The sequence below is a fragment of the Bison bison genome, unplaced genomic scaffold (assembly GCF_000754665.1).
Source record: "Bison bison bison isolate TAMUID 2011002044 unplaced genomic scaffold, Bison_UMD1.0 scf7180017864048, whole genome shotgun sequence".
Taxonomy (NCBI): domain Eukaryota; kingdom Metazoa; phylum Chordata; class Mammalia; order Artiodactyla; family Bovidae; genus Bison; species Bison bison.
The window spans coordinates 2,053,002-2,068,532 of record NW_011494620.1 but is presented as its reverse complement, the minus strand read 5'-3'; the positions used below and the strand labels follow the sequence as shown (position 1 = coordinate 2,068,532).

Sequence of the window (15,531 nt, the reverse complement as noted above, 5' to 3'; positions counted from 1 at the left end):
GACTTTTTTTTTTTTTTTTCCCACTTGCTCTCTTTCTCTTGTTATAAGTATTTAACTGGGGAGCAAGCTTGTTTTAGGAATTGAGAAATAGCCTCAAGAAGCAAGAGACAAAATATTACTTTTAGGATGGCAATGCTATAGAAGTTGCCAGATTTTAGTCTTTAACCAAGATGTCATACTACTATGCTTTGATTAAGTGTGGCATTATCCTGGAAAGCTTTCTGTGCTTATCTTTCCATAGAATTAGGAAAATATCGTCCCATAATGGCAATCTGAAATGAGATGTAGCTAACGGCTCATCAGTTTATGGGCAATGTTGCTATCAATAATTATGAAAGCAGTTTTAGAAACAATGGTTTTGAAATATTAACTTAGATTGCTTTTTTAATCCATGCAATATGAGAAGAATTAACTAAGAAATACCAGTGTCCTGATACCAGGGTCTTGATTCATCTAAAAGTACATATATTTTGGTTAAGTGGAACTATTCTGCAAATCTTACTTCTGATTCATTCAACTGAAAAAATGAAAATAAAAATAAGAATGAAATTCAGAATTAACCATAAAATTTCATCTTATTTTGAATTTTCTTGTTTTCAAATTTTAATTAAATATGTAAATAAATGTTTTGCCAAAGAGTCTGCTAATATCCTAATGATGAATAGTTCTTATTTAGGTAGAAGAAAATCAGAATTATTCAACCATTACAATCCATTTACTCTCTATCCCTTTTTTATTTGAATATTTAGAAAAGTAACTGCTATGAGATTTATGTGGCAACATTTTATACAATTTATTATATCATTCATGTAACTTTTCTCTGAACTGCTATTGAGGTTAGAAAAAAACCAGTTAAATTATACTTTATATTCACAGTGAGAATGTATGCTATTTAGGAAGAAAGAACAACATCATTTTGCATTGAAGCCAATGACACTGTCATTTATCTTAGAAACTGTCCTTAAAGCTACTGAAAATAAAGAACTCATGGCCTTGGGTCAATTCTCAAAGTTTTCAAAGAATAACTTCTAGTGGCCTTTGTCTGAGGCCAATGAATTATATTGAACTTTCCCTGATATTGTTAGACTCTGACATCTGATAGTCCTTTAAAAGTATGGCAGAAACCAACACAATATTGTAAAGCAATTATCCTCCAATTAAAAATAAATAAAAAAGAAATGGTACAAAAATGAATCACAAAATCTGTGAATAAATCTAAAGTGTCAACTGTATTAAACAATTATATATGCAGTTTAAAAATAGGATGGAATTATAATAAATGATACTTTTTCAAAAATTAAAAAAAATAGTATATATATGGTGAACTCTTCCCAATGTACATCCCAGTTGACAAGACAAGATCTGATTGAGGTTGATCACATTAAAACCTTTAAGATAATTTGCCCCACTGAGAGTCCAACAGCCCTAGCAAAATAATTCAATTAGGAACCATTGCATTTCCTAGCCTATAATTAAAATTTTGTTACACAATTAAACATATGAAATGGTTTATGTAAAAAAAAAATTCAGAAAAGAAATCCTGAACACCAATTAAGGCATCCGTAGTGGGATTATCATGGTTATCCAGATGAGAAATCCATAGATTGCGTCAAGTAATAGGAGTTTGGTACAAGAATCCGGCACAGGATTATATCCATTAGATTCTCTAAGCAAGGGCTGACCTTAGCAAGAGCTGGACCTTGGAATTTTTTACTCTGAGAATCGATATTAACATGACTCAGCTACTCCACATTACTCTCTTCAGGGTTTACTTATTACCTGGCTTATTTATTCTCTATTCTGTTTCTTAGTGTGTGTTGTGTCAAAACTTTGGCTTCCTCATAATTCCAGGGATCCTAGTTCTACATCGTAACTTCTGTCATTTCAGCACCTTTTAACAACTACCTCATTCTCTTGCTGTTTCTAAGATAAAACTTTGACCGAGGGGAGATCTGATAGTTTAAACTCATCTTTGCATGTCAACCCATACCACAGTCCACTGGCCTCACGTGAATTTGCTCTCCTTGGAGCACTTGACCACTGAAATCCTGCCTCCTTAGTCACCATGCCAGGCATAAGATACTTTTTGCTTTTGTTTTCACAATGTAACTACAGTCTTGTTTTAACCATTTCTCAAAGACTCTTAAGAGTTCTATTGTCTTTTATTATATTAAGGTGTTATAATGATCCTACTGAAATAGTTCTTCATTTGAGTTCAGACACTTTTCATCTTTTTCCATTTTGGGAGTAAATTAAAAAAAATTTTTTTAATGTTCCCTGAAATATTAAAAAATAGCAAATTTGATTATCTGAGCATTCAGAGACATCTTGTCATCTTACAGGATTTACTCTGTCTAACTTTAATTGTAAATGTGGAAATCCATAGTGATAATACTATTTTAGTCCTTTTATAATCAAAAAGGAAAAATCAGGTAAAAGTACTTATATTTTTCAAAGACTAAGCCTAAGGATCTATAATTTATCAACTGTCACTCAGTGCCCTGGGACAGAGGTTTGCAAACTTATTATAAAAAGGACAGGTGGTACATATTTTAGGCTTTGTAGGCCATCTGTTCTCTGTTGCAATCAGTCACCTCTGCCATCGTAACAGAAAAGAAACTGTAGACAGCGGATAAATGAGTTGGTATGGGTATGCTTCAATAAAACTTTATTTATGCACATTGAAATGTGAATTCACTTAAAATTTTCACATGTCATGAAATATCACTCTTCTTTTGATTTTTTTCTGACCATTTGAAAAAGTAAAAACAATTCTTAACTCAAGACTATACAGAAACAGGCTACAGGTCTGATTTGTCATCTCTAGTCCAGGAAACTAAATAGCTTTCAAAGCTCTAGGGAAAATTAGGTACACATGTGTGCAGTATAAGGAAACAGTATTCTTGGATTCTTCTTATTAAGCTTATTTTAAATTAATCAAATATAAACTAATAGTCATCATAGTCTATCTTCCAATCTTACTGTATAATGGTTCTATTAGTATACTTATTAGTGTCATTTTGTCTTTATTCCAGGTTATTTGAGACACTCCAGTCCCTGTTTTGGTCAATATTTGGGCTCATCAACTTATATGTGACCAATGTCAAAGCACAGCATGAATTCACCGAATTTGTTGGTGCCACCATGTTTGGGACATACAACGTCATCTCTCTGGTTGTCCTGCTTAACATGTTAATAGCTATGATGAATAATTCTTACCAACTTATTGCTGTAAGTTGAATCACTCCCCTCCTAGAATGTGTTGTTAGCTATACTCCACCCTATTATAATTGGTAATACAATCTGTAACTGCTATGAATGAAACAAATCAGAATTATAAATGGTCAATATGATGTTTATAAGCACTATTACTATACTTGGCTATATACTAATTTAATTTTTCATATTACATGTGATTATACTAAATCTAACCTGCGAGGCAATCATTGGCTATGGCAAGCAGTAGATGAGGTATGGGCTATGAACAGGCAACTCATCTCTATATAATGCCTTTTGGGTTTTGCATTGTCTCTGACCGTCTAATCTACAATCTTCATAAAAGCAAACTCATACCAGCTTTGCAAGGTACAAGTGCTAGCCCAGAGAGGAGTCTGAATGAAAAAGCACAGGATTTTGTTTCTTAAAGCCCAGAAAAAAGTCACTGAGGAGTAACACTGAATGCTGCAGCAGAATATACAATACCATATGTGTTTATTTGAAACTCTAGAGTGCAAACAGCCTAGCTTATTTATTCATTCATTCAATAAAATCTTATTGAGCTCTTATTCTGTTGCCAGGTATGGTCCTAGGAACTAGAAATATTGCAATGAATAAGAACAACAAAGCCCTTTATCCCTTTGAACTTGCATACTAGTGATCTGTCTGTGGCCATTAGAAACAGTGATAGAACAAATCTATATTGGAATATATATCTTAAGACTTAAATATATATCTTAAGACTTTCATATGTATACTTTAGACAAATAGCATCTTATAAGAATAATTATAGGTTGCCCATTTACTCCATAAATAACTGCAATTATATTGCATCTTTGAATCTATTGCTAATTCTCTGGGATGTCATTATTGTTATTTTGAGAAACAGCACTCCTAATTTTAATTAAACTCTCTTTATGGAAGCAAGATGCCTGTCACAGATGAAAAACTGCCTAAGACGTTAAGAATAAATGAATTTTATTTATGGATTCCAAGACTGAAGCATTCCCACTGAATATACTTAGGCCCAGGGCTCTCCAGGTGGTGCAGTGGTAAAGAATCCACCTGCCAATGGAGGAGATGCAGGAGACGTGGGTTTGAACCCTGGATTGGGAAGACCCCCTGGAGAAGGATATGGTAACTCCAGTATTCTTGCCTGGGAAATCCAATGGACAGAGGAGCCTGGAGGGCTGTAGTCCATGAGGTTGCAGACAGTCAGACAAAACTTAGCGACTAAGCAACAACAATGGGAAGATGAGTAGCAGAGGTGACTTTAGTCATCACTAGCCTGGAACTTTCTACCTTCAGTTTTTCCAATCACTAGATGGTTTAATATTGTTACAGACCATTTCAGAATCCCAAGCCTTGAACTGAGGAAGAGTCTGCTTTGTGACCGCAGTAACAGAACATAATGAGGTCAGGATAATCATTAACTTGTGACTCCCTGGAAATGAGAAGGAGCAGAAGCTACTCACAGGCCAACATTTCACCAGTGGGACTGCCTTTTTATGACCCTAAGCCAATTTTACTCATTTCCATTCTCCATGGCTACAGCAAACAGTATCTACTTCCCTTCATCAATGCTTGTTTAGAAAGATAGGGAAGGAGATAGAAATGGGAGAGAAGAGACAAAGGGAGGGAAGCTACGGCTTCTGTGGATCTATCTATCCATTCATCCAATCAGATGTCTGCTAAGAAACAATGAAGACCATGCATTTTCTAGACATGGGAAGCCCGTTGAAAGCACTATCTGTCCAGTGTCTAGACTAAAATCCACATTATTCAGAGTAGAAATGTATGCACTCATCAGCACACAGCAATTTAAGAATATTAGAATGAAGTATAGTCTAATTTTTCCTACTTTAAAACTCAAGGGTTTTTAAAATAATATTGGATTGGCCAAAAAGTTCATTCAGATTTTTCCATGGCATCAAGCGAGAAAACCCTAGCAAACTTTTTGGCCAACCCAATATTAACGGGTTAAGATGATCTATTTTGAATTTGTATGTATGCCCAGTTTCTGCCACCTCCTACTTTCCAGATTTTCTGCTTAAATAAGATTTGTGGCTAATTTAAGAGGAGACTGACTGCCCCATATCTAATTGCCACAAATGTTCCTAAGTTTTTCCAGGCAATTAACAAAGTGGAATCATTAATAAACAATCAGGGAGAATGCCTCAGGCTTGTGGGTGGTCACTAGACATACTCTTGTCTGGTACTGTTTGGCCAAGGTTATGTCAAGGTTCAATGCTGTGTCAAAGGCCTGTTGTACATTTGAGGAACTGCTGAGTTTATGCCTGTTGCCTAAAGGTGGACAAGATTTATTCAAATGGAAATATATCAAGTAAGACTTTTCCTGAAAACAACAGAAGTATGAGCCGTGAGCATCTACCTAGGCAAGGTGTCAAGGCCTTGGGAAGACATAAAGCCCTGCTTGAGGCTAGAATCTAATGAAACTGAGCTAAAGTAGGCCTACAAGCATGAGAAATGAAGATTTATCTTCAGGTCATTCATCTCCAGTCTCTTTAACATGGAATTGTTTTAGCTGTCTGTTTCCTGGAAGAGGGAAGGATGAAAACTGACAAGAGAGTTGTGACTCCTTTTTAGGCTAAGCCATTGTCTAAAGTGTTTAGATGATGACTATCTCTGGGAGTCAGCCTTGTTTTTATAGGTAATTTAATTAATGTTCCAAGAGCCACTCCAAAGTCAGGCTACAGGCTCTCTGTGAGGTTTATCTCACCTTATTAAGAAACCTGTCAGCATTGTCATTTTCTCCTGTTCAGGACCATGCGGATATAGAATGGAAATTTGCTAGAACAAAGCTTTGGATGAGTTATTTTGAAGAAGGAGGTACCCTTCCTACCCCCTTCAATGTCATCCCGAGCCCCAAGTCTCTCTGGTACCTGATCAAATGGATATGGACACACCTGTGCAAGAAAAAGATGAGAAGAAAGCCAGAAAGTTTTGGAACGATAGGGGTAAGACCACAGGCTGTTGGTATTACTGTTATGTGTGTGCACTTGAGTATGTTTGCATTCTTTACTGAATATGTTTGCATTTTAGCCTTTTTATTCTCATTGGTTGCATTCAGTGGACATCTATTCCATAGTTATTGTGTCTAAGGGGCTTCCCTGGTGGCTCAGCAGTAAAGAATCTGCCTGCAATATAGGAGACACAGGGACACAAGTCCAATCCCTGGGTCAGGGAAGATCCCCTGAGTAGGAAATGACAACCCACTCCAGTATTCTTGCCTGGGAAATCCCATGGACAGAGGAGCCTCACAGGCTACGGTCCGTGGGGTCACAAAGAGTTGGACATGACTGAGTGACTAAAAATAACAACATTATGTCTCAGAAACTGCCTGATTAACTATGGTTCACTATGGTTTAACAAACCCAGTTCCTCCACTGAGGGTGGTCACATTGTACATAGGCTTTTCCTAGACCCAACAGTCAAGGTTTGGGAAACTTGCCCATTAATTTCTAGTTCTATTCAGAATTATAACCTCGGGTTACTTTCAGCATGACTGATTCATTGTTTTATCTCTGGATTATAAGGGAATTGTCTGTTTCAATCCCCTCATATTCTCACTGCCTAACAGACACCCCTGCACAGAACACAGAATGCTTGACAAAAAGTTCTCATTTCAGTGACTGAACAACTATTATAACTTAAAAATGCTGTGCCATATTCAAGTGCAGTTATTTCAGAATCCATTCAATTGCTCAACATTTTGCTTCTACCCCAAGTTATATTCAATACCAGGAAGTTGTGTTTGTAAAAAATATTAAGACTATGCACAGCCAAGCCCCTGTTATACTGGAAGATTATACTTCCCTAAGGATATTTCTTTCATATTGGAAAGCAAGAGCTCAAACATCTCCAACAGAAAAGGCATGGATTTAAACTTTTCCAACCAAACCACTGACATAAGTCATTCTTCATTTCTTTCTCACTCAAGTTTCCTCATTTTCAAAGTTCTCATAATGATGTTTTAGAAATTGATACCGTAGCATTCAGTAGTCATCACCTGGGTATTCTCAGAGAAATTGCCTTGGAAGTATTCTAATATGCCCTTCTGTTAGAATTATCAAGGGATGTCAGTTACATAATTAAAAATTAACTCATTTTTAATTTTATTTAACTGAGTTTGTGACTACTAGTTATGCCCTTGGTGATCCTTCTTACTGATGAACTTCACTGCCCACTAGGCATTGTTCTCAGCATCGAATGGTGCTTTCTCTCCTGAAAGTGGCATCGATTGTCCTGTCATCTCAGTAATAGTTCTAATTCTAAAGAGAAATTGACAGGCAGGGGAGTAAAGCAAATGGGTGGTTACGAGAGGCAGTTAGAGTCTTTCCTAGAAACCATCACTCCATGAACTTGGAATTTGGGCATCTGTCTGACCTTGGAAATGGAAGTCAGATTATGATGAAGCCTTATCTTGCAATCCTCATACTAATTTATAGATTTTATCACTGATTTTAGAGACAGCAAAATTATTTTATTCTAAGTGTTTATTCAACTTCTTCTCTTAAAAATAAGTTGAATTTATTGAAAAATATGGTTGTAAAATAAATATAATGATTTGGATTTAACAAGCAATTACTGTACATTTTCCACATACCAGGAGATGAGTTAGGAATTAGAGGTGGGCAGAGGCATAAGAAGGTATGTTTTCCATTCTTGAGGGCATCGATTTTAATGTGAGAGACACAATATGAGAATATCTTACTATAATACATGTTACATGATATATTTAACATGACCATGTAGTTATATCCAAGATGCCATGAGAACAGCATGGGAAGTAATTCACGTTTTCCCTGAGAAAAACAGAAAAAGATTTCAGAGATGCCAAACTCTGGCTTCCTCCCTTCCATGTCAAAATATTCTTTCTCATGTTATTCTTAAAATTGGTAAGAAATTGATTTGATCAGTCCCCGAAAATATATTAATTATTAGTACTATCTTGGCACCCCACTCCAGTACTCTTGCCTGGAAAATCCCATGGATGGAGGAGCCTGGTAGGCTGCAGTCCATGAGGTCGCTAAGAGTTGGACATGACTGAGCGACTTCTCTTTGACTTTTCACTTTCATGCATTGGAGAAGGAAATGGCAACCCACTCCAGTGTTCTTGCCTGGAGAATCCCAGGGACGGGGGAGCCTGGTGGGCTGCCGTCTATGGGGTCACACAGAGTCGGACACGACTGAAGCGACTTAGCAGTAGCAGCAGCAGTACTATCTTATTATGCTTTCTCTCATAGGAGTATTTCAATTGAAGAAGACTTTCTGGGACCCAAAATAAAAGCCATATACAAAAGAAATTTGTCTTTAATATTTTAACTTTAGGCTATAGCAGAAGGAATCTTGGGTTTTAAGATGCCATGGAACTTGCAACAAAATACAGGGCCCTGCTCTAATATTTTAAGAGATCCATCTGTGCAGCCACCAAAATAATGGAGGACCACTCTGAGAATTTGACTTCCAGCTCTCTCTCCCGTCCCCCAGAATCCTCCCACTGTTGACATATTTTTAGGACTACATCACCATCATTTCTTAGATGCAAAGAGGAGCTTAACATTGGCTTGGGCTTTCCTATGAAAGCAGTGATTCAAAAGGTAAATGGCATAAGTTAAAGAACGTTCTTCTCTATGCATTCCTGGTCAGAAAAGCTCAGTTCTATTTCTGTCATTCTCTCTAAATTTGAATATTTTGATCCAAGTTGATGCACAGAAAGGTAATTCACAATAAATTGTGACCTCAAATCATTCTCTTTTCCCTAGCCATGTAGTTCCCTAACTTTTGGTAATGGATATACTGTGCTTTGGGAATTTATGACAAGACTACATCCATATTGTGAGTTGTCTCTCTTTTCTCCATTCTCCTCCTGTCCACAGTCCTGCGTCTTCTCTGCTAAGCTGAGGCCTTGGACAAGCACCAACCTAATCAAACTCAATGCTATACATTTACTCTTTATCTAGACTGCACTTCCAGAAGGAGAAGGATATATCTTGGTTTTCATACTCTTAGTTGAGTTTTATACATTTAGATATTAGATGGAAATAGATCATATGTATTATTTGTAAAGAAAAGCATAAGATAAATAAAAATTAATAAAGTTATGATATCAATGGAGGAATTAATGGTAAAGAGTCCACCTGCAGTGCAGGAGACCTGGGTTCCATCCCTAGGTCAGGAAGATCCTCTGGAGAAGGAAATGGCAACCCACTCCAGTATGGACAGAAGGAATCCCATGGACAGAGGAGCCTGGCGGGCTACAGTCCATGGGGTCGCAAAGAGTCAGAAGCAACTGAGCACAGCACAAAGCTAAATGAGAAAGTAATTCCAAAAGGGAGTGCTGTGCATTCATTTCAGTTTGGTTAATCCGCCTGATAGTCCATTGTATAGACAGATGAAGATAAGATAGACACATCCATTAACTAAAAGGTGACTTTGAAGGACTGTTGGCAGTCACTTTGTGTAACAAAGGCACAGCTTAGAAGATTGCTTGACATTTCAGAGGGACCTTAGAAATCAATCACCTCAACTATTTCCTTTTAGAAAAAAGAGCTCTTTTACCTTGGGCAGTGTTTTGGGTGACAGAGCCAGGGAAAAAATTGGTCTTAGTGTCCCTATTCCCACAAGCTTTCCATCACCCTCTCTTGCTTTCCTGGGAGCTCTGATGACCTTCCACAATACCTTCCATGTGTGTCCATCTTTTGATTTCTCTCAACAGCTTTTGCAGATCCCACCACTGTTCGTCTTTTAGATTCCCCTCTCCCAAAGCCCTTGGTTAACAAGCTGGACTATCTTCCACTCTTATTTCTTGGTTCACATTTTTGAATCAGAATTTTGAAGCTGACTGGGTGGTAGAGTTTATACATTCTCAGAGGCATTTTCTCTAAACCATCCCACTTGTGAGTTGCATACTCTTGTAACCAGCAGCCACCTGAATGTCACCCTGTTGCTCCCTCCCTTCAGGCATTAAGCCCCTGCATGCTCTGAGGGTTACTGATTGGCTATGGTCTAAGAGTCCATTATTGGTGATCTTATCTTGTGATTTATGGCCTCTGGGTAATGCTGATATTACAACTAGCCCTGAAAACATATTAACTTTTTTTTTTTTTTTAATCTTTGGACTTCCTTTTATGGGTGACTGGGAGTTCCAGGTAAATTAGCCTTTCATTTGGATTGTTTTATGGGAGAAAGCAGAAATGAAGCAGAAATGCTTCATTGAGCAACACTTTTGGGAAGCAAGCCCAGGAAGGAGAGATGCCTTGTTTCTGGGATATCATGAAAATCCCACCAAGGAGGCAGCCTATTGAAAGTATAATCATAAATTAAGCAACATTTTATAGCTTCTGGCTTTATAGTGTAGGTTTTTCTCTTACCAGTTGAATTTTAACACATTTTATCAGCAAATAACCTTCTCGGTGTTAAAACACGGGTTCTCAAACTTTAGTGTGTCCTAGAATCATCAGAAATTTCCATTTTAACAAGCACTTCCAGCTTGTAACTTTAATTAGAAATTCCTGTTTAAAAAGGCACTGGCATCTAGCTCAGCTTTTTAAACTAAAAGCCATTGTTTGCGTTGGTTGTCCAAGAGGTCTAGATCACTTAATTCAAGCAAAAAGATATTAGAGCAATAAGACTTCTCCAGGGTTTAATTAATATGAAACAATTTTCATGCAATAGACCAGGTTTCCAAATAGAATACTTAAGTTGGCAATGTATTGAACCAAAAAAATACTAGGTCTTTTAACCAAATCATTAAAAAATTATCTTAACCTCTTTAGTTCTGTGTGTTCCACTTTCTCATTTTCTCTGGAGCAGGTAGTGAGGAGAACACGAAACACCATCTCTGTTAGGGTCACTTAGCATCACTCAGCTCTGGAACTGCAGATGGTTTTCTCATGCCTGACCAGTTGCCACAGAAATATATTCAGTTAAGTCACCGCATGGGAATCTGGAGAAGTGACTAGATTAATATACCTATCATTACTAAAGGAAAAAGGCTAATAGCACTTGCCTTTCAGAACTCATTTTTTTTTTTTAATGAGAATCATTAAAATGTATTTTCTCTTAATCTTCATGACTCTCTGTATGCCTACCAACAAATCCTACAGATATGACCGTGTTCACCCACGGGTACCTGTGAATTCCTAATTTACTGTGGTAAGATTTGCCGATAAGACATTTTAATTAAATGTTCTTTCCCAAGTGGGAATCTAGAGGACTGAATTTCTTCTCCATATTTCAAGAGTGAGATCCTGAGTACTTGCTGTGACAAGGCAACCTTCAGCATTTTATAGCGTTTGTTTTTATAGGCTTAGAAAGTGTGTTTATGGAGAACAATATGTAGACCCATCAGTAAATGAACCACACTGCCATCTCTACAGAGAGATCATAGCCTGCAGTGACCTCTTGCTTTTTCACTTTTTTTTTTTTTTAAATAAGAGTACAGACAGTTGCCCCTCTTTGGTGTTTCACTGAGCAAAACAGAGAATAAAAGGCATAATTCATGGGCTTAAAATCAGTGATAGAGCCAAACTAGAGTGGGAATGAGAGGAAACAGTGCTGACAAGGGACTATAGGGAACGAGCTTGGTGAAGCGAGCCTGACATTCCACTGTGTGGACACGGAGAGAAGGAGAGATAGAGTGAGAAAATGTTACCACGAATTCCCTCGAGCCCTTTCTTTCAGAGCTGCAAAACTCTTCTTGCTCTAAAGCAACCTGACACTTCTGTTGAAATCAGAGTTATCTCTGGGTAGCAAAGGTTTTTTCTCACTAGCTGATCCTTTCCTTTATCATTATCTCTGTGATCCAAATACTGCCATTGTCTTGTCCTAACAGATCAGGAGGAACTTGGAAAGGAAGAAGTCTGCCAAGGTGGCAGCCGGTGTATCCTGGGCACTTGCATAGAAAGCCATCCTGCCAAGGAACATTCTCTACACCTTGCCAGACTTTGGGTAGAATTCGCCAAGAAAACTCCCATCTTAAAGGGCACATCTCCCTCCAAAATATTTTTCCTAGACATCCAGTAAAGAAAGGAAGATTCCTGATCCATCATATGGCCCATTTTTCTTATTTCAACATAACAAATCAACTTAATTTATTTTAGAAAAAGCTGCCAAATGCAACTCCACAGATTTTTCATTGTTGTTTAGTTGGGTCCAACTCTTTTGCGACCCCATGGACTGTAGCCCACCAGGCTCCTCTGTCCATGAGATTTCCCAGGCAAGGATACTGGAGTGGGTTGCCATTTCCTTCTCCAGGGGATCTTCCCAACCCAGGGATGGAACCCATGGGTCCCCAGTCTCCTGCATTGCAGGCAGATTCTTTACCACTGAAATTTCTCAGTAACATGGTAAACATGAATTCATTCACAGAAAATTTCTTTATTCCTAACAGGTCTACCATGCTGTCATTCTACCTAGTCATTAGTTTTCTTTTATAAACAATAAGGAACTGTTAGTCATTGCCGATCACTTTATCAAAGTTTAACATGACTAGCTTGAAAAAAATTCACTACCTCATATGCACTTAGGTACTTTTTAAATGAAATGTCCTTTGTTATACTGCTTTTATAAACACAAATGGTCCATTCTATTCTTGGTCACTTCCAGTGATAATAGAGCAAATCCTTTTGACGTTCAGCTGAACTTTACCCAGCAAAGAGGTTGCAAACATGGTATTGTTGGTGGCAGCTCTATTTTATAAACATTTAATGATGTCACCAGTTTCCAAAAATTATTATTATGTTTATGGCAAAGAATGCCTACAATATGGATTGAAGTCTTTGTGTCTTTGAAAATAAGATATTTGGAACTCCTAACCCCATAATAGTAATGGTCAATAAGTATTGGTGAATTCATTGCATTCATTTTGTTTTCAGTGTTCAGAAGATGGTTGACTGCATCCATTCCTATCTTCCTAGGTTACTGACATTCAATTGGCTGATATAATCTCACAAGACTAAAGACTGTTTTATTTATTTATTTATTTATTTTTTTTAAAGACTGTTTTATAGTATGACCATCTAGGTATGGAAACAGATTGGTTGGCAAAAACAATTAACTGTAAACTTGGGTTATGATATTGAATAACTCCTGATAGTTATCACAGTAAAATTGTTTATGTTCTTTCTTTCTGCCAGACTATTTTGCTTAAAATTCAAAAAATAATTTTTCCAGAAAAATAAATCTGGAATTATCTTTTAAAGTGTGATCTTTGGTCTTTTTGTATTAAAATTTCAAATTTCATATATGAGTAAGTTTCTACAGAAGGGAAGACAGTTCTGCTATTTTTAATACTAAAATAAAGTGAAAAGTGAAAGTCACTCGGTGGTGTTTGACTCTTTGCGACCCCATGGACTGTAGCCTACCAGGCTCCTCTATCCATGAAATTCTCCAGGCCAGAATACTGGAGTGGGTAGCCTTTTCCTTCTCCAGGGGATCTTCCCAACCCAGGGATCAAACCCAGGTCTCTCGCATTGCAGGAAGATTATTTACTATCTTAGCCACCAGGGAAGCCCAGGCATCATGATAGTTTTCACTTATTACTCATAATTCTCTGATTCTGTCATCCTTAGTTTTAGTTTTACTTTGAGAAAATTTAAAGTTAAATCATGACTTCAAACTGCTTTCTGACTATTTTAATTGGCTTTTTAAAGACTAAACTAGGAAATGTTATAGAGCCCCAAGATAATAAAAATTGAGTCTACTAAATTCTGTACTAAATCCAGAGTTTCTATTTACTTAAATCATAGAATATGATCTCCTGTGCAATGTTTACAATGAGAGTGCTAAAGAAGGTAGTATACAGCCGAATTCACACTCAAAGTTTTTGTGTTCACTTAAAGTCAAGGAGGTCTGGAAGGCATGTTACCTCCCAGAAGTGCTTTTTTCCTCAGATTTCAGCTGATCTGTGTCTCAACAGGAGTCACATACCTCCATCTTGTGGCTCATTAATAAAGTTCCCACATTCTTTTTTTTTTGAAGATGTTCTAATTTTGTATGAAGTTTCAAATTTCCCAGTCCTATAATTAATACCATAATCATTTGAAAATCTGTTTCCTAAGAGTCATGTAAAATTGAATGGCTTTCCAATCATTAGTGGCCTTTACAAAGTGAAGCATTGTCTCATCTGTTTCTGAAAGTCACTAATTGTCATGAAACACAAATCCATTCTAATGGCCAACAAAAGTTCCAACTTCCCCTATTTACCTTAAAGAGAGAAAAAGAGTTTCTTTTAAATTGTCTGATTTTTTTTCTAGTATCATTTTACAGTGATGTATGCACAACTCTTTTCAAAATTTCATTTTGTCAGCCTCTGATTAAGTATTTACTAGGGAACAAGATCAAAAGACTTATTTAAACCCAAGATACGTTATCTCTTTTGCTTTCTCACAATTTATCAAATTCATTTCTTTGTGACAGAAGTATACTTGTTTTAGATTACTTTGGCCAGTTTTCTTCCTTAAGAATCAATGCTGATATTTGACATGCATGAAATTAGGATTATATTAGTTTTTTTCTAGTATCTTTAGAATACTAGTGAAACCTGCACATATATACTTTATCATTTATTATTTAACTCAATTTACAATAGACTTTTTTAGTCATTAAACATCTTTCTCTGTTTTGTACTCCATAATCATTGCTCCGTGCTAACCCAAGCTCTGCTCCCAAAACATTCTGATCCCTTCAGAATGATAGCAGGGACTTAAATTTATTTTAAAAAATTAATGAGCCCTATCTTTGAGCAGAATCTTTTATTTTGCTAAACTCAACTGTCTAATTCAAACAGCAATTTCCTCTTAATGTATATCTGCTTGAAATTAAGTGTTGGGGAATTCATGGTCTAACAGTGTTTCTGATTACACGTTGTAATGGCTAAATTCTTAATGTGACTATGTTGATATTTATGAAGACCTTCATATTGTTATAACACTACCTTTTCAGTCTATCAGATTTCAATTATTTGACATTTAATATGTGTTTGATACCTCCAATCTGTGTATCTTAGCATCGTTTCAAATGATTTGGAGTACGTACCAACTATGATGACCTAATTCTCCTAATCTTATATTAAAGAGCAATCTTGCCATCATTGTTTAATTGTTCTATATATTAAGTACCGCAGGAATTATAACCTTGCACTTTGTTGTTTTGGTTCATTCATTCTTTTGATTCGAGTAAGGCTGTCTCTCTAGCTGTTGTGTCCCTTGTCCAGTAAAATTCCCACTTTGCAGAAATGAGGGGAATGATATTCTTGATTAAAAGAACCAGGAATTACTTTACAGAATGGTA

General features: G+C 36.6%; 1 protein-coding gene across 1 annotated transcript in view; it reads left to right on the top strand.

The window, feature by feature from the left end:
* The window catches only part of TRPC4 (transient receptor potential cation channel, subfamily C, member 4), a 207,420-nt gene that overhangs the window by 188,718 nt on the left and 3,171 nt on the right, over window positions 1-15,531 (top strand). Inside the window, exons 7-8 of the mRNA XM_010835641.1 lie at window positions 3,036-3,231; window positions 6,000-6,194. Of these exons, the coding sequence (XP_010833943.1) occupies window positions 3,036-3,231; window positions 6,000-6,194 (391 nt within the window). The remainder of the gene's footprint in view (window positions 1-3,035; window positions 3,232-5,999; window positions 6,195-15,531) is intronic.